The sequence below is a fragment of the Microtus ochrogaster genome, chromosome 8 (assembly GCF_000317375.1).
Source record: "Microtus ochrogaster isolate Prairie Vole_2 chromosome 8, MicOch1.0, whole genome shotgun sequence".
NCBI lineage: Eukaryota > Metazoa > Chordata > Mammalia > Rodentia > Cricetidae > Microtus > Microtus ochrogaster.
The window spans coordinates 41,197,167-41,219,914 of record NC_022015.1 but is presented as its reverse complement, the minus strand read 5'-3'; the positions used below and the strand labels follow the sequence as shown (position 1 = coordinate 41,219,914).

Below are 22,748 nucleotides of genomic sequence, written 5' to 3'. Positions count from 1 at the left end.
GGATCTCTGTGAGTCTGAGGCCAGCCTGGTCTACAGAGTGAGTTCCACACAAAGAAACCCTGTCTCGGGGCAAGGGGGAACTGCTAAGGGACTCAGGAACAAACACGAGGAAAATAAATAAAGCAGGGAGGTGGAGAGAGACAGGAGAGGGGGTCAGGGAAGGGGGCTCTTGCCGCACCTGTCAGCTTCAGGTGCAATCAGCATCGCCCACCCCACGACCACCCACTCCACAGTTCCTAAAACACACACGTACGCATTTTCAAGAACACATATGGCTTCAGTGCAAGCCTTCATTCTCTCACACACTTATCATATCTCTCCATTCATTTCCCAAGTCTTAATCAAACACCCACTAGCTGCCGAGTACTATATTAGATGCAGAGAACACAGACACATCCATCCTGCCCTTTCTCAGACAAAGCGCCTCTCTCTCAGCGGATCACACAGAGATACCAACACACCACGTTCACCCGGGACCCCTGCCTCTGCCAGCTGTCACACACAGTGGGTCGGTGCACACAGCCACCTCTCCCTGCTCAGCTGACCCAAACCTTTTTTTGACTCTAGCACACCCACTCAATAAAACACCCCTGTCCACACAAGAACATCTGAGACCCCACACAGTCCACTTTCAGGAGCATACATTAGGTCCCAGGAGGCCAGAGACTGCATTGATCAAGATCCCTCTGAATTCAATTCTCATATACCTAGGCTTAATTCTACCACAGTGGGACCATATAACAGGCACTATAACCTCTCCATAGCTCAAAGGTCCCCTCCCTTAAACTAGAAAAATAGTCCATCCTGTTCCCTTAGGAAGCCTGGAGAGGGGCAGGGAGGGGTCAGTCATAGGAACTGGAGAATAAAGTTAGGGTTCTGGAAATTTCTCATAAGTTCCAAATGTCTTATTGAGGTCTCTCAGTGAAACACACACATACGGGAATCTGCACGTGGGCACAAACCCTCCCAGCTGTGTTCCAGTCACTCTGCTAGGCACTGGTCTCCGATCAGTAAGAACAACGCAAACACACCCATTCACACATATGCACCCAAAACACACTGGCAGACTGCAGGCCTGCACACAGTTTCACAGTTTAGGGAGCGCCTGAGCTCCTTGGAGAAAAGGCGAGAAGGTGTCATGTTAATACACTCAGTTCCTAAAGATGTATCCCAGAACAGTCCGACAAAACAATCCAAAACCTTTCCTTAGGTTTTCTGTTTGCTTGCTTTCTTGTTTTGTTTTGAAACAGAGTCTCAGGTAGCCCAGGCCGTCATCAGACTCACTATGAAGCTGACCTTAAGCTCCTGGTCTTCCTGCCTCCACTTCTCAAATGCTGGGATTCTGCCTGTTCATCCTCACACCTGGCGCCTTCCTAGTTGTCTACCATAGCTGCAAATACACAGTCGAAACGCTGAAGATCTCCCATACGCAGGGCTATGTTTGCAGACTTGGCTCCTCTGGAGGCTGACCACATGCACACAGCTTTGGGGACACCATCCCCAGAGCCACACTAGTTCATAGACACACGCTCCCTCAAAGACTGCACCTCCTTGAAGATGCACACGCATGTACACACACACATGCACACACACATGCACACACATGTATACACATGTACACACGTGTACACACGTGCATGTACACAACACGTGTACACACACGCATGTACACACACGCACACACATGCACACACATGTACACACACATGTGCACACACACTCATGCACACACACACAAATCGCAAAGCAGCCCCTAAGCAAGTAGAGACAAAAACAAAAGCTACTGAACACACCTGCTGGGCAATGAGCTGCCACCCCCAAATCAATGGAGAAAAATCTTTCCTCTGACCACTCAGTCACATCAAAACAAACGCACTCCTTCCTCCTTCCCTCTAAAGCACAGCTTAGCTGCCCTCGATCCAACAGCCTTTCTTTCTCCTGTCAATGAGCTCGGCCAGACACATCTCTCTTACAAACTGGGGTGCTGGCAGAGTGCCCAACATCTTCCTTCCAAGGCCCTTTCCAAATTCTGTCTCACCTCCTAGCCTTATCTAGCCTAATAATCTCCATCCCAACCCCAAACTGGAAAGGGCTTCCGTGTTGGAAACACAAGTCTCGCCAACCAACCAGTCTCGCACCTGGGAGAGACTGCCTGCCATCCTGGCCCAACTCCAAAAAGGTCAACTTTTAGTCAGGAACCTCTTTCACAACCCTGGAGATCCTGTGACGACAGAAAAGATACACTATTCCGGTCCTCCTGGCCTCTTAGGTCACAGCATCTCTGTCCCATCTCCCTTTCCGCCCTCTGGTGTAGGTCTTCATGCGGATTTCCGTCTGGGTCTCACAGATCAGTCCTTCTCATAAGACAGTAGCTATCGCCAGCAAACTCCAGCCTCTCAGAGGCCCTTCCCACTCTCTTCCACTGCACGCCAAAGGTGGGCCACCAGCCCCGCCTAAAACCACACAAGGTCCCGCCGGGGTTAGAGGTCCCCACCTGGTGTCTCACAGGCCCTCCTACAAGCACGGCCTGCGCAGGCCCCACCCACAAGGCCTCACCATCCATTCACATGCCCCGGGTCACCAGCACATACTGGACCTCAAGCACAAATCGCTAGAGCGCTCACCCTGGCCACGCCCCGGGCCACGCCCAAACCACCCTAGCACTGCACCGGCCCTCGCGCACTTGCGCTGGCTCCCTAGGACCTAATACGGGCGCTCTTCCTCTGTTTCCCGCCCCAACACGGCCAGGAGGCCCCCGGCCCGCCCACCCCTCCATCTCGCTCCGGCGCTGGGACTCACCTTCACTGCAGAACTTGCCGCCGAAGCCAGTATGGCTGCAGTCGCAGCCCACCTCGCCGGGGGCTAGCACGGTACAGAGGCCACCGTTGGCGCAGGGATTGCGCGCAGGAGCGCACAGGGGGTCGGCAGCCGCGCCCCGCAGACCCTGGCTGCCCAGCAGAGCCGGTGGCCGCTCGCCCAGCTTCAGGTTGGCCAGGAGGCCGCGGAAAGGTGGCTCGTACTTGACGGTGCTGAGCGTGAGCGCAGATAGGCGCACGTCGGGTGGGATACCACCCACGAACAGGTCGCTGGCCACCTGCATCTCACGCCGCTTGGAGCGCACCTCGGCGGCGCGGGCCTCGCCGTCCACCGCCAGCGCCGTACGCCGCGCGTCGCGGGTCAGCAGCACCATGTGCCAGCGGTCGTCGGCCACCGGCGTGTCCAGCTGCAGCGTGGCGGGCTCGGCGCAAGACAGCGTGAAGCGCAGCCGCAGGCGCCCGTCCACCAGCAATAGCTCCAGGAAGTCGCAGTCGCCGCCGTCGTCCAGGTAGAGAAGCAGCGCGCGCGTGGCGTTAGTGCGCAGGCTGAAGCTGAGCTCGCCGCTGCTCGCCGCGCCCGCCCAGCGCGCGTAACGAGCCCACTGCCCGGGGCCGCCGCCGAACTCCAAACCACGGACGTCCGTCGCCAGCGCCAGCAGCAACAGCAGCGACAGCTGGGGTGGCGGTCGCCACCGACTCCCGAGCGCCATGCCTCCGGCGGCCCCGACGCCGCCCGGCCCCCGGCCCCGCTCAGGCTTCAGAGCCGCGGGCGCATGGGGCGGGGAGGGGGCCGGGCGCCCCTCGCGCGGAGCGGGGCTCCCTCGCCGACTCACAGTGCCATGGACCCAGCCGCCGGGGCTCAAGTGCCCAAGTCCCCGGAAGGCAACGGCGGCGGCGGTGGTGGTGGAGCCCCTCCCCCGCGGCGGGCTCGGATGGAAGGTGGGGGAGGGACGCCTGCGGGGAAACAGAGAGGAAAGGTTTAATCGAGGGTTCAGAGTCAAGGGGTGCCGTTGGTGTCTGGCTCCCCACCTCAATCTAGCGGGTGACCACCTGTTTCCTTTTAGCACCTTTCCGTTTGTTTTTGGAAACCATCTCATCTAGCCCTGGCTGTACCCCCACCCCCACCCCAACTCCTTATGTAGCAGAAAATGACCTGGAATTCCTGAGATCCTCCCGCCTCCGCCTCCTCTCTCAAGTGCTGGGATTATTACTACAGGTTTGATCCAGCATGGCCAGCCCCCTTGATGTCTTCAACTGGCCTTGACCTGCAGAGGTTCTCCAAAGCAAGAGATACTATAGCACTTGAAGGTTCTGAGGGGCCACCAGTTGGACTGAGTGCTCACTGTGGGCATTATTGGTTTGAGGTGTGGACCGGCGAAGAAGTGACACCATTGAGTCTATGAAATCCAGTGGAGCAGCCCTAATCCTAACCCTCTAAGGGTCAGGACCAAGGCCAGTTCCCGGACGGGGTGGGGCTGAGGCGCTGTCCTCCAGAAGTTAACCCCAGCCACTTACTTCTCTGAGCCGCCTAACCTCTGGGCCTGGCTCCCACTTTCAGCCAGGGATAAGTCTCTCTCATCAGCTCTTGATGTTGGATAATGAAGTTGCTAAATAATTCATTGGGATTAATTAAATGCCAATTCGTCAATGGTACCACAGGGTTACCAGACTGGGAAGGGGCAAGGGAGAGAAGCCAGCCAAGACCCAGGTATCCTCAACCCAAGCCCTACCCATCCATCTGTGAGCATAGACATCCACTTCTGTGCCTCTGTTTCCCCCTAAACCACACCAAGACCTTTACAGACTCCCAACCTTACTTGGTGGCCCATTGTCAAACGTTAAGTTTCCACTTGCCCAGGTCGTCTTGAATAAGGATGAATCACCCTCAACCTCTCTCCAGGTCCGTGTCCTCAGCCTCAGGACTGGTCCCAGTACCTGGGGTTCTCTTCAACAGTCAGCTCGTCCAGGCCCCCCACCCAAGGCTGGGGGGAGCTACCAGGAGGCAGGCAGGCTCATTTGCATAAAATTGCCTTTCTGAAATGATTACCCTTGTAACGGGCTGTCAGAGAGCAATTTATACCCCACGACAGGGAGGGGAATTTGCATCTCGTTAAACTCCAAGTCGTAATTATTTATATCCAACAACCCTCCTGAATATTGCATTGATTTTATTTTGGGGAGGGAGGGTGGGAAGGAGGGAGAGAAAGAGGTGATGAGAAGCCTGGGAAAGAAGCAGGGAGGGGCCAGAGTTTCAGAGGAGCTGGGGACAGGTGGAGAGGAGAAAGAGGAAGCAGAGGAGCCCGTGAACAGTGGTGGAAATAGAAGACTAATGGAGGAGAGGGGGCTGGTGGGAAGAAGAAAAGGAATAGAAGGTTGAGAAAATCAAATTCCAAATTCAAATGGCATTTCTCACAGCCCAGGATCCAGGGCATTTTTACAAATGTTGTTTTACTTAATCAGTCAAAGAGTTCCATTATTCCTATTCACCCCTGGGGAAACCCATACAGAGGAGCCTAGAGACCTGGCCAAGGTCACCCAGACAGCCAACAGTGTGCTAGGCTTCAAATCCAAGCCCGTCCAACTCCAGCATGCCCACGATAGAGGCAAAGAGCACGACAGCCACAGGCCAGCTCCCACACGGAAGAAGAGTAACTTGGGGGCCGGAGTGGGGTGGGAAGTAGAGAGCTACAGGGGAGGAAGCTGAGACAGAAAGAAGCTGCTAGGGCTGCACTAAGGAGCCACAGTGCCCAGAGTGACAGGAGGCAGGGAGGCTAGGGTGCCCCATGTCCAGAAGACAGACAGCAGAGCGGCTCTGAAAGCCCAGCAGTGGCTAGGGAAACATCTGGATACGGTTGTGGAGTCAGTGCCCCCCTTCTACTCTCCTGCTTCTGGCTGCTGCCTACCAGAGTCCTACAGGCTACCATGGTGGGTGGTGGAGGAGACCAAAGTGTCCTGCCCCAGCACCCCCCAAGGGTTGTCCCTTCCCAGTCAGGAGAATATGGCCAGACCTACAGCCCCCATTTTCCTGCAAACACTGCCAGTTATATATAGCATGCCACTGCTTCTCCTCATTGGGTAATGGAGATAATTAGCATGCGCGGGCTAATTAGCCAATCAAATTAAATGCAGCACCTGCTCCCGGCCTGATTGACGCCCTCAATACCCCCCCCACACACACACACACACGCACCCCCAGCCCAGGGCAGGGGCAAGAGACCCTGAAGCTAGAGAATCAAAAAAGTCAAAGCTTCCCTTCTCCAAAAGGGGCAGACAGAGACCCCCAGCAGAAGCCCAGCCCTGGTGGCCAAAAGACTGACCACCCTTCTCCCTCTCCTTCCCCCCCCCCCCGTCCTCCTCCAGGGTCTCAGTCACTCAGTCTCAGTCTGACCCCACCTTGCTTCCGTCTGCCTCTTTCCTAGCCCCCACCCCCACCTCCAGACACTATTTTGGGGAGAGAATTAATTAACTATTGATTTCCACTGGTGGAGGGAATGAGACTGTGTGTTGCTGTCCACTCACAGACCCCCAGCTTGGGGGAGGGGTGCCTTTCCTCTGCCCCACCCCCACCCCATCCCCTGTCCTCTAGGGAAGTAGCAAAGGAGGAAGGCTAAGGAAGGCATCTGTTCTGTCTGTCCAGTCAAGAAGTTGAGGACAGATGGATAGGATAAGGAGCGGGGGAGATTCCAGAGGCTCCCAGGCAGAGGCCTGGGTCCTGAGATCCAGAGACAGATTATCTGATTGGGGATGGGGTACAGAGTTGCTGTGAGTTCAATAAGGGGTGGCTCCAGTTAGCCTGGGAGTAGAGGGAGACTAGAGAACAGCCAGGTGCTGTCTGTAGGCAGCTGTTGGGGGCAGAGGCTGGGTTTGTGCAGGGCCTCTAGGGAGGGTGAGGACAGGGTCTGCCTTATAGACCCTAGATGTTCATTGCTCATTCTCCTCAGAGCTGTGCAGTAAAGACCTCCTGACTCTGCACCAGGGTCAGCCAAAGGGAAGCCCAGCCCTCCTGGTGTCCCCTCTCTGGGGACCCTGGGTCCCTTGGCGCAGCTTCAGGCTTGCGAAGAGGCAGAAACAGCCCCAAGGATGTTAAGCAGACACCTGGGTCCTTTCCACTCCACCTCATCCCACAGTGCCTAGGACACCTGCTGCTTTGCTACTCCCTGCAGCCTCTCTTTCCAAAGGACCTGGCTTCTGCTGGCTTCCCCCTCCAAACATCTCTGTTCCTAGTGTACAGGGGCTCCTGGCTGTGACTGTCTTCCTCAGGCCTCGGCAGAAACCCAGGCTCCAGAAATCGGCTCCATTGCCTTGTACAACTACATCCAGGTAAAGGTTTTAATGGAGACATGCAAGGCAAGGACCCTCTCCTGGGCTTTGTACCCACAGTATCCAGGCACTGCCCCCCAAGACCTATGCCTTGTCTCCAATGCAGGGACACTGGCTGAAGTAGCCCCCAGGCTCCTGCCTACTTCCGGATGTCAGCACAGTGCATCCTGCCAGTTCCTTCTGGCCATAGGCCACTGATCCTCTGGGGAGCTGACCTTTCCCATGGCATCACAAGATTCAGCACCCCCTACCCACAGATGGACTCAGGCAGTGTGGTGTGATGCAGGCAGAGCTGGAGTGGGGTGAGTCGGGCGTCCTTGGGTCCTCTGTCTACTCTCTCCTAATGACAACATTCCCTGGTCTTCGTGAGCCACAGAACCTCTCCATCTTCTCACAGTCAGGCCTGTGCCACAGTGGCATGTGATCACAACGGCTGGGCTCCCCACTCTGTAAGGTTCTAGGCTGGACCCTTGAGGTACCACCTATGCCTCTCGCTGACCCTAAGAAGCAGTGTCGTCACCCATGCTCATGAACAAGACAATGAATGGGAAGGAAGAATCTCTGGCACAGAGGTAAAGAGTCTACTGGTCCCAAATTCAATGACATCCTTCAATCTTGCATTGCCCACAGGCCACCAGGCAGTGTCTGAGGCCCCAAGCCCACCAGCCTTTATTCTGGCCTTCACAGTGGACAGACTCCAAACCCACCTCAAGACTAAACCATTTGTGGTTTAGTGCCTTTAAAAAGTGGAAAGCCTACTCCACTGTTGCGTGGCTTGGACTGCAGGCAGATTTCCTTAGGGCTTGATCCAAATTCTCCCCCCTCAAAACACGCACTTCTCCCACCTGTCCGCGGGCTGCCTTCTGGGGCCACCAGAATGTGTGTGGCCCCAGAAGGCAGCCCGTGGACAGGCTTTTCCATCTTTTCCCTAAACTGAGTTGTAAAGAGGAACACAGACTGTGCCGGAAAGATGGCTCAGCAGTTAAGAGAGGAGCACTGGTGCTGACCAGACTAGAGCAGAGTTCAAGAGCCTCTTCTTCTAAATGCCCCCCACTGGACCTGTCCATCCTGACTGCCTGGGTTCCATAATTCCCAGAACAGTCTGAGCAACACAGATGCCAATTCCATGCCCATCCTGCCAGCAGCCTTCTCCCAGGATCCATTCAGCTGGCTCTCTGACCAGTCCCCACATACATGCACAAACATGCACACACACACACACACACACCTCCAGCCTTGAGAATGCCAGCCTCTCTCTGGCTCTCCTCTCCTCATGCCAGCTGGGAGTGAGACAGCAGGGGCCTCCCCCAGGCGCCAGGGAGGAAGATCTAGGTTTACACACATTCTGGTGGCCCCAGAAGGCAGCCCGCGGACAGGTGGGAGAAGTGCGTGTTTTGAGGGGGGAGAATTTGGATCAAGCCCTAAGGAAATCTGCCTGCAGTCCAAGCCACGCAACAGTGGAGTAGGCTGCCTCGGAGGGGGCAGGGAGTGAGTTCCCTGTCTGTGGAGGTGTACAAGCTGAGGACGGATGACTGCTATTCAGAGACACTGGGCGTAGGAAGCGGGTGGCTCTTGAGTCATAACAAGAGGACATCAGACTGTGTGGCCCAAGGTACCCTTGGGGTCATGATGGTTTCTAAGGACAAGATTTCCCCATTAAAGCCCCGGGCAGAACTGACAGGCTGAACAGGCTACAAACAGTTCCTGCCCCTCTTCCTACTCTCCTTTCTAGACCTGATGACCTAGTGAAGACAAGGGAGGACCCGGACAGACACATCCAAGCCATGGCCGAAAAGCAGGCCGGGGTATGCATGGCTAGCGCTCACGAGCCTAGCTTCCAGTGCCAGCTATTCCTCTATCAACCTGTGTGACCTTTGGCGAGTCACTTAACCTCTTTGGGCCCCCATTCTCTTCAGAGTACGTGACTACAGCAGAGTTCACTAGCCTCTTCTCTAAATACTCCCACTGGACCCGCAGAGCCTAACCAGCTGGACTCTCCTGCCTGGGTTCCATAACTCCCGGGAACAGTCTGAGCAAAAAAGAGGCCAGTTCCATGTGTTGGAAATCTTGTCAGTATCAGAACATGTGTAAGAGCGCAGCCTCGCTGAGGCTTCTGTGGTGTGGGAAAGTGTGTGCTGTGCTAGTGATTCTTTCTAGAACCTCTCGGCCCTCTACAGCTTCAGTGCTGCATGGATCTGGCATTTACTTTAATCCTTGACAGGGCCTTACGAGAACTCCCTTGACAAGGGGATAAGCAAAGTAGATCTTAGTGAGGTTCCCTTTTACAAGACATGGGACCACACAGGGTGACAACACCCCTAAGTGACAGAGTTGGGAGGCTCTCCAGTTTGATTCTCTCTCACCTCTGGGTCCTTCTCCATTCTTCTAAGTAGCTGTCTTGCCTAGGAAAGTGGGAGAAAGGATAAAGAGACCTGAGGACGGGGAACATGCAGTGCCAGCACTTGGTGTGCTCGTATGTCCCCTAAGGTGGTCTTTATGTACCTGGAGAAAAAACAGCAAGAGCCAGAGGACAGGAGTGGCAGCTGGAGGTGTGTGCGTGAAGAGGCTATTGCCAAGTGGGTGGGGCTGTGGTAAAGGATGGGCTGGGAACCGAGACGCGATGGGATGACTTGATAGGATGGGAGGCTGAAACACAAGCATTCGGAACCTTGGGGGGAGTGGGGGGAGGGGTGGACACAGAGACCATCCCTGTGCCATGCACGGCTGGGGCACACAGACCTGGGAGAGTGCAACTCAGTGATGCAGAGGGGGCAGATGGTTTCCAGGGGCGGCCTCATGCATAAGCCTGAAGTGGCTGGAATGCTCTCGGAGGTATCTGACAGGTGTATGCGCATGTGTAGGGAAGGGTATAATAACGACAGAAAAAATACCTGCTGCTGGGCCAAAGAGATGGCTCATCGGGTAAGGGTGCTGTTGCCAAGCCTGACTATCCAAGCTCAATCCTCAGTGTCTACATAGTGGGAGGAGAAAACCGACTCCCACAAGCTGTGCTCTGACCCCGGCATATGCACCATGATGCACATAACACACAAAATGAATAAATATCAAAAATATTTAAACACAGCTGGGTGGTGGTGGCACATGCCTTTAATTCCAGCACTAGAGGGACAGAGGGAGCTGGATCTCTGTAAGTTCAAGACCAGCCTGGTCTACAAGAGATAGTTCCAGGACAGGCTCCAAAGCTACAGAGAAACCCCATCTTGGAAAAAAAAAATATTTAAACACCTATAAAAATATTAAACAGCTGGCTGGGTTGCTTTCCATGTGCCTGACAAATATGCCAGATGAAAAGGTTCAAAGCACACAGTAGGTGCACACTAAATAACGTTGCTGCTGCTATGATTATAACCATCATAATCCTCTCATCCAATCCCTGAGCTATCCCCCTGACATCAGTATGGAAACACCCATTTTACAGATAAGGAAACTGAGGGTTGATGGTAGACACGGCACAGTCCATGCTGCCTTACCCTCATCCACCCATGTTGAATGGTGGCAGGAGCAGGAAACAGCTTTGAAAATGACAGTAAGGTGTGCACTACTGAATGAATCCCAGCAAGTCCACAGGCCTGTCTGTACAAAAGAGGCTGGGACAGAACTGCACCAACAGATGGAGCCACAAGGGGTGGGTGGTGTGTGAGGACACACTTCTGGGAGTCCCCGTGGGGGCTGAGCAGGAGCTGTGTCAGGCAGGCAGAGGGCCGTGTGGGGGATACAAATGCCGGGGCAGAACTCAAGGTTCTGCAGAAGGCCAGGTGTGGCTGAGGGCGAAAATGGCCTGAAGTGACTGTGGTCGTGATCAGTTGGAGTAGACCTAGGGTTTAAGAGCTTTCTGAAAATACAAAGAGAAGAGAGTGACAAGAATTGGGTGAGAGTTATAGACAGGGTGCAGGTCAGGGCATAAAGGATGAAATCGTACAGCCTGTGCGCTAATGTGCACACATAGAGACTTGGTGTAAAATGCTTAAGACTCAGACTAGCAGGCCGTGTATGTGATGTGGCAGGCAGAAGCTGATGTGTCTGGAAGGTGTGCAGGCGTGGGCGTGTGTACCCAGAAGAGAAGGCAGGCCATGAGGCAAGAGGACTTGAGACGTCTGTGAGCCTGTGTAAATGAACAGTGATAGAAGTTGTGTGTCTCTGAGAGGAAGGGCTGCCAGTGCTTTGTCTGGGAACCTGGGAACATTTAGGGGCTCTGTGTGTGTCATGTGCTGAAGCAGGGCTCCTTGAGGAGGTCTCTGAGGCAGGCGGGAGGTGACAGTCTCTCTGGGCAGGGAACTGTGGGTGATGTGCTGCTGGGGAGTTGTATTGTATACGCAGGTGTGAGTGTCTGTGTAGGTGTGTGTCTGGGTGGGTGCCACCAAGCGAGTGGATCTGTGTCAGGATGTCTGTGTCACTGGCAAGGGTGGACAGAACAGAAGAGCTGAGCTTGAGAGACATGGAGGTCCCGATGGCTATCCCAGTGCCCAGCCCCTTCATTTCAGGAGCTGCTGTCATGTAGATTGAGCCCAGGCCATGAAGCAACTCCCCAGCAGCCACTGCCAGCTGATCAGTCCCGCCCACCCCTGTGCGGCTGAGAATGGAATGTGTCTGAGCACACTTCCCTTCCACCCGACCCTTCTCCCTGGCTACAGAAGGGTGACCCCAGCTCTGATGCCATCCCAGGTTGGGGTTGGGAGCTGGGGATCCAAGTAGCTGGAACACCCACAAAGCAGAAGGCCCTACATGTAGTTAACTGACTGGCTGATTGCCCCTCTCTTTTTTTTTCCTGCTCTCTTCTCTCTTTTTCTTTTTCTAGCAAAAGACAGAGGATGTAAAACCCTCCCCCAGAAGGAACGCCCAGACACTGGGAAGGTGGACAAGAGGGAGAGGCAGGAATGACTGGAAGGTCCTTGCCTACCCCACCCACCCACAATATGTGCAAAAATGAGGGTGCATGAAAGCCGGAAGTAGTCAAGGGGGTTGGAGACCCAAGACCCACCCCCTCAGATTTACTTGAGCCTTATAGAGCAGAGCAGGATCCCTTTCACTGGGAAGCACCAAGAAACAGCCCCTCCCAGCCCTGCCGGTTCACTAAGGCCCTAGATGCCTCTAGTAGGACTAAAGAGGGGGCAACAGCAACAGCAACGGTAACAGCCCTACAGCCCTGCAAAGCCAATTTTACCTCCAGAGCCCACCCAGAGTCCTTGGACTCATGCTCCATTGCAAAGAACCTAGGGCAGACTGCTCCTTCCTCTGGGGAAGAAGGCTGGGACAAGAGAAATAGTCCCCACCTCTTTGGGGTGGGGGAGTAAGCCCAGGACCCAGCAGCTTTCTCTCCCCCTCCAGCACTCTATGACCAGAACCCTACCGCTTGCCCCCAAGTACATCCTTACCCAAGTAGAGCCCCCTACTACTGGTTTCCCTCTCTGTCACCCCCAGCCTTCCCCAGCAAGCCTCTCTCCTCTCCCTCAGGCCCCCCATCTTGTCCAGCTCTTCCCCCATCATAGACTCATCTATGCCTAGAGCATCTTGGCATCTTCCCCTCTGCTCCCTCCTGATAACCTCCTCTCCCCTTGGCTCCCATCCCCCAGTAGAGCCTTTTCTTCAGTGATTACCCCCAGACCTCCCTCTCCACTTCTCAGTCCTCTCTCCAGTCGGCCTCCTCTCCCACGAAGACCAGGGTTTCTCCCCTGCAGACCCTTCAGGCCACAACAGCTCACAGCCTCTCTGACCCATCACTGCTTCCAGCTGCCAGGAATAGCAGATACTAGGGACACCCCCCCCATTTCAGACCCCTTCTCACAATCGTATGGATGCCCCTTCTTCACATCCCATCCCTTCCCCTAACGACCCTCCGTCACTCCCCTCCATTCGCCCCAGCTCAGGGCCAATGCCCCTTCCACAGGGAGTCCACCAATCTCCCCCAGTGGCTTCGCCTCCTCGCTGTCACCCAGCCAGCCCTCTCTGCTCGGCGCCCCCGCCCCCAAATCCGTCCTTTCTGCATCCGCCGCCCCCTCAGACCCGCTCCCCTCCCCCGATTGGCTCTCGCCCCCCACCCGTCTCCGCCGCAGCCCCCCCTCCCATACCTGGTTCTGGGGGCGCCAGGAGCTGAAGGGTGGGGATCAGAGTCTCGAGACCGCCTGGTCTCCAGCAGGTGACAGATACGAGGCCAGCGATATCGGCCACCTCACGCCTCTCGGTCCCCGCCGCGTCCCCGCCCGCCCCGCCGCGGTGCCGCTCCGAGGAAGATGCTCTGAGAGTCAGGGCGGCTGCTCCCGCCGCCGCATCCCTGCAACACAGACTGACGGCAGCATCGGCACTAGGGCCCGCCCCCAAGGCACGCGCATTGGACCACGCAGAGCTGACGGACAAGCGGCGCGGCCAATGCGAAGGTGCAGAAGCCGCCAGTCCCGCGGCTCCACTGGCCCACCTCCCTCACCAGCGCGGATCCTGGCGTCCCAGCCCCAGGGCATCCGAGCCCCTCCGCGCCTCTCAGGACCATTTTGTCCAGACGTCCAGGCCTCCTAACCCAGCAGGTGCTCTCCCCAGCTTCAGTATCTTGGGAATCCTGGAGTCCTAGCCCCCTCTCCTCTTGGTTGGGTCTTTGGATCCCACACCCACCCGCCCCTGCCGGCTGGTCCCGAAATCAGTGCCCAGGGCCGGGACAAACCAAACGAGAAGACTGAACCCCTACTTGGGGCACCGAGAGAGCAAGACCTGAGCGGGGCCTGGGTCACAGCGCCCTCTGCTGGCTGCGTCTGGGGGCTGGCCTGGGCTACCTGGAGCCAAGGAAGGGGCCGCCGACTGACTAGTGGCTTTTTTTCAGTCACTCGCAGAGACCCTAATCCTCACTGTCCCAGCATCTTCTAGCCAGGAGCCTCCGGAACTGAACAGCTAGGGGGCTAGGTTGAGCTAAGGACTCAGCTGGTGGGGGAGAAAAAACTGAGCTAGAGACAGAATAGACCTAAGGGTTTGGGGTTTCCCAGCCCACACTCCTGGGAATCCCAGAGTTTGGAGCTATCTCCCACCCCTTTGGAAGGCTGGGCTGGGAGAGGAGGTTAGCCACTGGGTTGAGGTTACTGAGTACGAGGCTGATAGCATCCTCCCTTCAAGCTCCTACCCTTAGCGTGGATTTCAGAGTGTGGTCCTGGGGTGCAGGTCTTCTGCAGTAAGAATGTCTGCATCATCGGGTTTGTGTCAGAGTGCGAGAAGGGAACACCCCCCTTCACTCATTCCACCGAGAAAAGGTAGATCCAGCGCCTAGTGTGTATACCATTAGCTAAGTTGGACACAGGGCTCCTCAATGAGGCAGCATGCAGGCGTGGGTGTGGCCGTGGGTGTGTGGCAGACCATTTTGCCAGTTCTCTCCAGGCCCCTGATTGCTGTTACAGGGCCTGTGATCTGCACAGCTGGTAGCAGTTGGCATTTCCTTAGCCAGAGGCAATATGCAAGAACACACATCCAACCACTATTCCATGCAGATACACATGGGGGCACACAGCCATGCACACCTGTCTTGTGTGTGCCCAGCATTTCCAGAAGACACAAAGGGGCACTTCAGAGATGTCCCCAGAGGAAAAACACACTGAATCAACAACTTGCATACTTGTGCACACAGGAACCTGCACAATCAAAGGCAAACACGCACCCAAGGTGCTCACAGGGAACCTGCCCATGGAGTCACACTACTATTGAATGGCACTTTGCAGAGAGTGGTCAGTTCCTGTGTGGCCGCCCTCCAGAGGACCTCTTTTGACAGCCTGTAAGGGGAATAGGAGGGGACCTGCTGCAGAGGGTATTTCCTAGGCGCTGGAAAGGGAGATTCCTGAACCAAGTCCCAGAGTTGGGACCTACCCTGACCTTGGAAAAACCCTCAAGTTACCCCCTCACCCTCCCCACCCCACTCCCCAGCCAAGGCCACTGGAGGAGGAAGAACAGAAACTGCTGAGTCAGGGCCTCTCTGACCCCACAGCCCACTGCCCCACCCTTCCTCCACTGTTCCTCCTCCTGCAGGCTACACACACACACACACACACACACACACACACACACACACCAAAATGCAGAGGGACAGACAAGCAGATGCAGTGACCCGGTGACAAATGCTCAAAACCAAGGAATCTGGGTGGGGAGGGAGCAAGGGTGACTCTGGTCTCCTGTCCCTACCTTCAGCTTTTCCCATCAAGGGCAGGAAAGGTCACTGGAGCCTGCTACACCTTGCTGCCCTCTCCTCTAGTGGGGAGGTTCCATATTCAGACCCCCCCCCAAGGCATCTGGGTCCCACCACTTCAGAATACAACCCTCACATACATACGGTCTCCCTCCCAGTGTGGACATTGGTGGGAAGCAGGAAGCCTGCACCCTTCTAGACATGTACACCGTCCAATAGGGTCACATAGGGAGGGAAACCATGCAAACATAGGTGCAGGTCCTCCACACACAGTCACACACACCAGCTCTGACACATCTGAATGACAGTGGAAAGACAGGTATGTGTCACATCCCGGGCAGGCAGAGTTGAGCACCAGGCCATACCACACACTAGGAAGAGGCCAGGAAGGGGCTGGGGTGCAGGGGAGCCGACCAGGCTGCAGGGATGGAGGCAGCGGGAGGCAGGCTGGCAGAGCAGGAGCGAGCTGCTCTTCACAACACAATCGCCGTCTGTTGTTATAGCAACTCAGCCCCCAAATCGTGAAACGGATATTACAGCCTCAAGAGGGGGAAGGGCAGGAGGGGGCTGAGGACAGAAGGAGAGGCAACGTAGGTGACTCAATGAGGGACAGGACTAAAGCTGGCCCTGGTAACAAGGCAGGAGAAGGAGGTGGCCCAGAATAAGGACTAGGAGACCAGGGGAAGTGGAGTCAAAAGGTAGAGATGGCAGGAAGCAGGGGCTCTGGGACAGAGTATTCTCCAAGGAACCTGAGACCATAGCCAGCTCTGCAGAACGGGGTGACGTGCAGGTAGGGAGTTGGGGTGTTCCTTCTCTGCCCTTGGAACAATTCAAAGGCTACCATAGGGAATGCTGCATTCTGGAGAGGTAATGCCCATCCTTAGCATTGCTCTCTGGTACCTCCTGACCAGAGGGGCAGCCTTATCAGACTCTAGATCCTCTGGGTGACCCCCACAGACCACCCTCCTCTCCCAAAGTAGCCTTAGAAATGGCCTTGGCCTCACTCAGTTAGTGGTGACACCCACCCACCCCCAAGTTCTCCGTGCTGCTAGCTCAGGAGGGAAGAGCGGGCTGGTTAGGAGAGGCCTCCGGAGCTAGGCAGGATCAATACGCATTTCCTCTGGAAGTCGCTGTCCTTCCGGCAGGCAGCAGCACCAGGCCAAGAGGCTGCGTGACCGTGGAGCTCAGCCCCCACCCTGAGGTACATCAGCCCAAGCCTCTGGCTGTCCCCACCCTTCCTAGCTCTCAGCTCTTCCTCCACAGCCCTGGGCAGCCCTCTTCAGCCTGCCGAGAGCGCTCTGTCGCTGGAGTCTTCACCCAGGGCCTAAAAGGTGACCTGGAAGGCAGGGGAGTTTGACTTATAGGCTGAAAACTCTAGCTGCACCAGGTCCAGCAATTGTAGGGTGCAAAGACTCACAGGTGTCAAAGCTCAGAGTCCCCAAGATTCAGGACCCCTCCCATTCTAGATCCTTCCCAAGAGTTTTGTGTTCAGAGGTTTTTCTGTTTCTAAGGCCACATTGCCCCCAGGTTCCAGGTGCACATGCGATTGTAAGCGGTCCAGCCTACAGAATTCTGGACCCCAACAGTGTAGTGCCCTAGAAGGACAGCATCTGAGGATGGTAGGCTGAGTGTCCAGATTAATTATTCGGGCCTTTTTATTCCATCTGGAAAATACAAATATTCACAAGATCCTGTACAACCTTAGGGATGCCAGCCCTGGCCCTGACCTCAATGCATGCCACCCTCGACCCCCACCCTCAGCCCAGCCTCCTGCCCTAGAACCCCAGGCTCCCTGCTCTGCTCCGAGTCATTTCTCCAAAGCAGGAATGAGTCCTTGACAGTTGCAGCTGGGAAGAGAAAAAAACAGAAATTGTAAGGAAGGCGACCCCCTTGTCAAAGTATGAGCCCACCTGCCCAGGCCAGTGAGATAATTATCCTTTCTGAGCCCCTCCCCATAAGCTACCCCAGCCCTCTGGGGGGAACTCTGGGAGCAGCCTGCAAAGGGAGGGGGACCCACCATCTTATAAGTGGATGTCAAACACTCCGTCCTCCACTGCCTGCACCTCCTCTTCTCGGATCTCTGTGGAGAGGGACAGGAGAGTTGTCTGCAAACCCACCCCTGGTCCCTGTGACCTCAGCAGCCATCTCTGACCAGAGAAGGCTCTCATCCCTTCCCCATCCTGGAAGCAGACCCATCCTCCAAAAATCAATCCTCGGAACGACCAAACGACCCCATTTTTGAGGCTTATTCTACGTTTCTTTCTGCCGCAGCTCTTCCCACAGCCACATCGCTGTGCAGTTAGCTTAAACGTCGATTTTGTGAGTGTTGCACAGTTTAGAGTCCAGCGCATCTGAAGGCCGACTGCAAACAGTTTTCTCTGTGCTATTTTTGAGGACTTACGGCAACCCAGATGATTGTGGTCAAATTGGCCTAGACCTCGGTTTAGCTCATTGTTCAGACTCTTCTCGGAGAAAATGATCATTTGCCAAATCGTCGTTCAGCAACAGAGACCCCAGGAGTACCACCCAGAGGTTATGGGAGAAGGGACTTTTATAGTGGCAGGCAAAAAAGAGAAATGCAAATAGTTCATAGAACTCCAATCCCCCTAACAAACATGCAACTGGAATCTTGACACTTCTTTAAAATTGGGGTGCACACCTTTAATCTCAGTACTTGGAAAGCAGAGCTGGCCACAGCTATATAGTAAGACTGTCTCAAAAATAAATTAATTAAATTAAATTAGGGCCTCTCTCCATGTCACCCTCAGAAAGCAGGGAGCTCTTCGGGCACTCTCTGGCCCTCTGACAATCCAACCCTTCTTTATCGTTCCACCAAAATAAAAGAATCATGAAGTCTGAACCAGCCAGCATCCAGGATAAGTTTATATGTCATTGACTCCCTGTGGGCCCTCTTACCTGGTGGCCGGGAGCTGCGCCTGCCTGGGCGAGGCAGGGAGAAGCTGAAGGCCCGATGGTGGGTATGTGTGGGTGAGGGAGAAGGCGCAGAGCCCTCAAGGCTCACACTCTGGGCCCTGCGGCGACACTCCACTGACAGGCGGTCTTTGCACTGTTTGTGGCAGTTCACACCACAAGCTGAGGGAGGGGAAAGGGGGGAGCCCAACAAAGGCCGTGGGTCAGAAAACTCTCCAGGCCATCCTTCAGACCTGTACTTCTCCCAGAGTTCTTTGCTCCTGGAAATCACCCCATCAAACTACAAGTCTCCTCCTAAGTTGCTCGCTTTATGTTAATTTAATACCAGACTATGACCTCTCCAAAGTCCCCTTGCTAGGCAGCTTGCCCCACCACAGCCTTTTAAAAGACAAGCCCCTTCTGTTAGTCAGAATGCCTCTCTAGTTACAATGTTCTTTGCTTGCTGGAAATTGCCGCCATTAAAACAAAAATTTCTAGCCCAACACGAACTCTTCCCCAAACCTCGGTCCAGCAGCAAAGCCATTTGTTCCACTTTATCTTACCTCTGCATTTGAGGCCCTGCTTGTAGATGCCCAGAATCTGCAATACAGGAGGAAACCATGTTGGAGGGGGTTAAGGTTTTCTAGGTCCAGAGAACAGGGCTTGGGGTCTAGGAACCAAGGTGTTTTGCGGGTTGGCTAGCAGCGCTTGGGTGGAGGCGGGACCAGTAGAAGGGCGGGGCGTGGACCGCAAGCTAGGGCTGGAGGGGTGGACGGATAGCGCTACAAATGTGGGCAGTGGGCGCTCACCAGAGCTTTGCAGTGGCGACAAGCAACCGGGCGTAGCGAGTTACTCTCCTGGAAGTTGTGTACGAAGCCCATGCGGCCGCCCAGCACCGAGCTGGAGCGCAGGAAGTAGGAGATCATCTCCTCCCGGCTGATGCAGCCATCCCTAGTGGGCGTGGGGACACCTCAGCTTGGATCCTCCCCTGGGGCCAGAGCGGACATCCCCAACCCCACGGGCGGAGAAAAAGGTCCAGAAAAGTCCGTGCAGGTAACAAGAGGATACTTAGCATCTACAACTAACTAGTGTGGGCTTGGCCAAGTCATTTCCTAGAGTTTTTCCTCCTCAGGACAATGGGAAACTCGCAGTTGGGTGTCAGCTAAAAAGGCTGGGCGTCTCCTGTTCCCGCAGCGTGCTCGGCGCCACACCGCTACACCTCCAGGGCGCCTGAGGACTGGGGTCTCTGAAAAGAACGGGGTAACTGCGCCTGTGATCTGGGGTTTCCACCAAACCTCGGCTTCCCAAGGGTCCCTTTTCATCCAGGAATGTATTTTAGGCGCCAGTGTGTTCTAGACATAGATCTCAGTTCAGATCCCAGCTCTAGCTGAGCACGGTGGTTCACGCCTTTGATGTGAGTTCAAGGCCAGCCAAGTCTACTTAGTGAGTTCCAGGACAGCCAGGGCTACATAAAGAAACTCCATCTCAAACTGCCCTCCCAATAAAAACAAACCTCAGCTCTGAGTTTCCTTATCTCCTGATGGGCAAAGTTCTACTTCTTATGTCCCAAGTCTTGAGAGTCCAAGGACATGCATACAAATGCCCACGTGGCTAGGTAGGTCCTCAGTCACTTCTCTTTTTTTTTTCTATTTTTTACATTTTAATTTGAGATATACCCCTCATCCCTGCTTTTTGTTTGTTTTCAGAGACAAGTTCTCAGTATGTAGCCCTAGCTGGCCTGGAACTCACTCTGTAGACCAGGCTGGGTAGGAACTCACAGAGATCTGCCTGGTCTGTCTCCCAAGTACCGGGATTAAGAAAGAGAGCCATCGTAGTTTGCTGCTTTTTTTGAGACACAGTCTCTTGTAGCTGAGGCTGACCTCAAATGGCTATTATATATGTCATTCTGTCATATATATATGTCAAGTCTGGCCTTGAACTCATCACCCTCAGTCTCTCAGAAGCTGGAATCACAGGCATGTGCCACCACATCCCACTCCTTGCTCACTTCTTGGTGGCTGTCACTTCCACAGTGAGCCCTTATTTGAAACTTGATATTCTATGCTATGATGTTACAGAGCCTCCATCTCAATGGGACAACTAGTGATTTATTAAAAAAAAAAAATTCGAGGGTCTGGAGAGATGACTCAGTGGTTAAGAACCCTGGCTGCTCTTCCAAAAAGACTCAGGTTCAATCCCCAGCAACCACATGGCAGCTTACAACTGTCTGTTACTTCAGTTCTAAGAGATCTGATACCTTCACACCAATGTACATAAAATAAAGTTAAATAAAACAATTTTTTAAAAAATTGAAATATAGGGGCTGGAGAGATGGCTCAGCGGTTAAGAGCATTGCCTGCTCTTCCAAAGGTCCTGAGTTCAATTCCCAGCAACCACATGGTGGCTCACAACCATCTGAAATGAGGTCTGGTGCCCTCTTCTGGCCTTCAGGCATACATGCAGAAAGAATATTGTATACATAATAAATAAATAAATATTTTTTTAAAAAAATTGAAATATAGACTTTAGCCGGGCAGTGGTGGCACAGCCCTTTAATCCCAGCACTCAGGCAGTAGATCTCTGTAAATTTGGGGCCAGCCTGGTCTACAGAACAAGTTCCAGGACAGTCAGGGCTACACAGAGAAACTCTGTCTTGAAAAATGATAGATAGATAGATAGATAGATAGATAGATAGATAGATAGATAGATAGACAGACAGATAGACAGACAGATAGATGGATGATAGACAGACAGACTTTATATGACATATGTAAGCTGCATGAAAACCACATTCTCCTGGAATGAGACACACAGATGAATATATAAAATCATGAAAGTAAGAGTTGAGAATTGCTTTGTGACCTTGAGCAGAAGGCCTTTCTACATATCATACAAATCCAAAAAGCCAAAGAAAACGCTGACATAGCAAACACGCGAAGCTTTAAAAAAATTTTTTTATATGGAAAAAGACAACATCAGTGACAGACCAGAGAAATTATTTGCAAATATACTCAACATCAAGGGGTTAATATCCATTAGTACAGATTCTAAAAATCAATGAGAAGACTCACAAACCCAGCAGGATGACAAACAAAGAATATGAACAATTAACAGAAGAAATATAAGTGGCCAATAAACATATGAATAGATAGTCCCCAGTCAGGTTGGAGAAATGCAAATTAACAAAGACACCATTTTCCAACTCAACTGGCAAAACCCTAGGGCTTATTATAGCCTCTTGGCTCTTGGCAAGGAGGCTGGGACACAGGCGCCTGGGCACGGCTGAAGGGGTGCAACAGGATGCAACCTTGTCTGAGGTCAGTTGGCAGTCTCTCTCTCCTAACTTAGAATGTACATTTCTTTGGATCCACTGATTCCACTTCTAGGAATAAAGGAGTAGATACAAATACTTTCCCAGAAGCAGGACAGATAACTAATCACAGAGCAGCTCTGGACCATCTCCCTGCACATCGGTGGGAGGAGGCACAGGTGAAGGGATGGCCAGCCACACAGTGCATCCTCTAAAGGATGACGCAGAGTGGACACCAGAGCCCAGCGGCAGATGCTTGCCTGGAATATGTAAGCCCTAGGTTCAATACCCAGAACCCCAAAATAGCTAGCTAGATAAATAATAAATAAAGTATGCACCCCTACATGAATCCACATGGGAAGATGTGTGTGATACAGCAGAGGGCAAACACACAAACAGGCCAGGGGTGTGGCTCAGGGATGAAGTGCTTGCCTGGCACACATAAGGCCCTGGGTTCAAACTCAGCACAGAAAAAACTAAATTGTGGGCCAAGGTGAGTCATCCCTGAAAACCCAGCACTCCGGAGGTTAAGACTGTAAGGCCAGCTTGGGCTACATAGTAAGTTCCCAGCTAGATTAAGTTAGAGTGAGACTTTGTCTCCAAAAAAGAAAGTAAACAAATAAATAAAATAATAACAAAAGTAATCAAAGTCTTTTAAAATGCACAGATGATTTTGAAGAGATAGGAATCTCCATGTTCCAGACAGAGAGAGCTTCAGAAGCCATGGTGCCCTACACACCTGGGGCAGACCTCCCACCAGGGGACTTCTGGGGAGCCCAAGGCAGGAGAATCGGGACTTCACCACACCTGGCTATAGTTAAGTTAGCTGGGGCTGCCCTGGTACACAGAGCAACCTTGACTTAAACAAGTTAAGAAGAAGAAGAAGAAGAAGAAGAAGAAGAAGAAGAAGAAGAAGAAGAGGAGGAGGAGGAGGAGGAGGAGGACAGCATAAGGGGAAGGGATAACAAACTCAAAAGGAGCAGCGAGCTGGGACTGGTCTCCTCTGAGTCTAAGGGAGCTAGAGATGAGACCCAGGACCCTGTGCACGCTAAGCCCAGGAGCTGCCACTGACCTACACAGCCCAGGTAAATAGCCTCCGTCTTTAGGAGCCCAATAGTGAGGTTTGGTGGCCAATCAGATGTCTGAATTTATATAAGATTGAGTCTTAGGGCTGAGACTCCTTGAAGCTATGACCTCCAGGGTTAAGAACCCAGAAAGAGCC

General features: G+C 53.7%; 2 protein-coding genes across 24 annotated transcripts in view; both read right to left on the bottom strand.

Moving 5' to 3' along the window:
* Positions 1-13,433, bottom strand: part of Nrxn2 (neurexin 2) — a 114,839-nt gene extending 101,406 nt beyond the window's left edge. For 14 of the 21 annotated variants that reach the window (XM_013347854.2, XM_013347862.2, XM_013347855.2 and 11 more), the window contains exons 1-2: positions 13,223-13,432; positions 2,800-3,770 (exon numbers count right to left, since the gene is read on the bottom strand). In XM_013347854.2, the coding sequence (XP_013203308.1) occupies positions 2,800-3,526 (727 nt within the window). In that variant the 5' untranslated portion in view covers positions 3,527-3,770; positions 13,223-13,432. Of the gene's footprint in view, positions 1-2,799; positions 3,771-13,222 lie in introns of all 21 variants that reach the window. The other 7 variants (XM_013347865.2, XM_013347866.2, XM_013347867.2 and 4 more) reach the window with 1 other exon arrangement.
* A 3,510-nt stretch (positions 13,434-16,943) lies between these two features.
* The window catches only part of Rasgrp2 (RAS guanyl releasing protein 2), a 17,978-nt gene continuing 12,173 nt past the window's right edge, over positions 16,944-22,748 (bottom strand). For all 3 annotated transcript variants that reach the window (XM_013347998.2, XM_013347997.2, XM_026781609.1), the window contains exons 13-17: positions 19,026-19,167; positions 18,780-18,816; positions 18,223-18,399; positions 17,324-17,386; positions 16,944-17,153 (exon numbers count right to left, since the gene is read on the bottom strand). In XM_013347998.2, the coding sequence (XP_013203452.1) occupies positions 17,328-17,386; positions 18,223-18,399; positions 18,780-18,816; positions 19,026-19,167 (415 nt within the window). In that variant the 3' untranslated portion in view covers positions 16,944-17,153; positions 17,324-17,327. The remainder of the gene's footprint in view (positions 17,154-17,323; positions 17,387-18,222; positions 18,400-18,779; positions 18,817-19,025; positions 19,168-22,748) is intronic.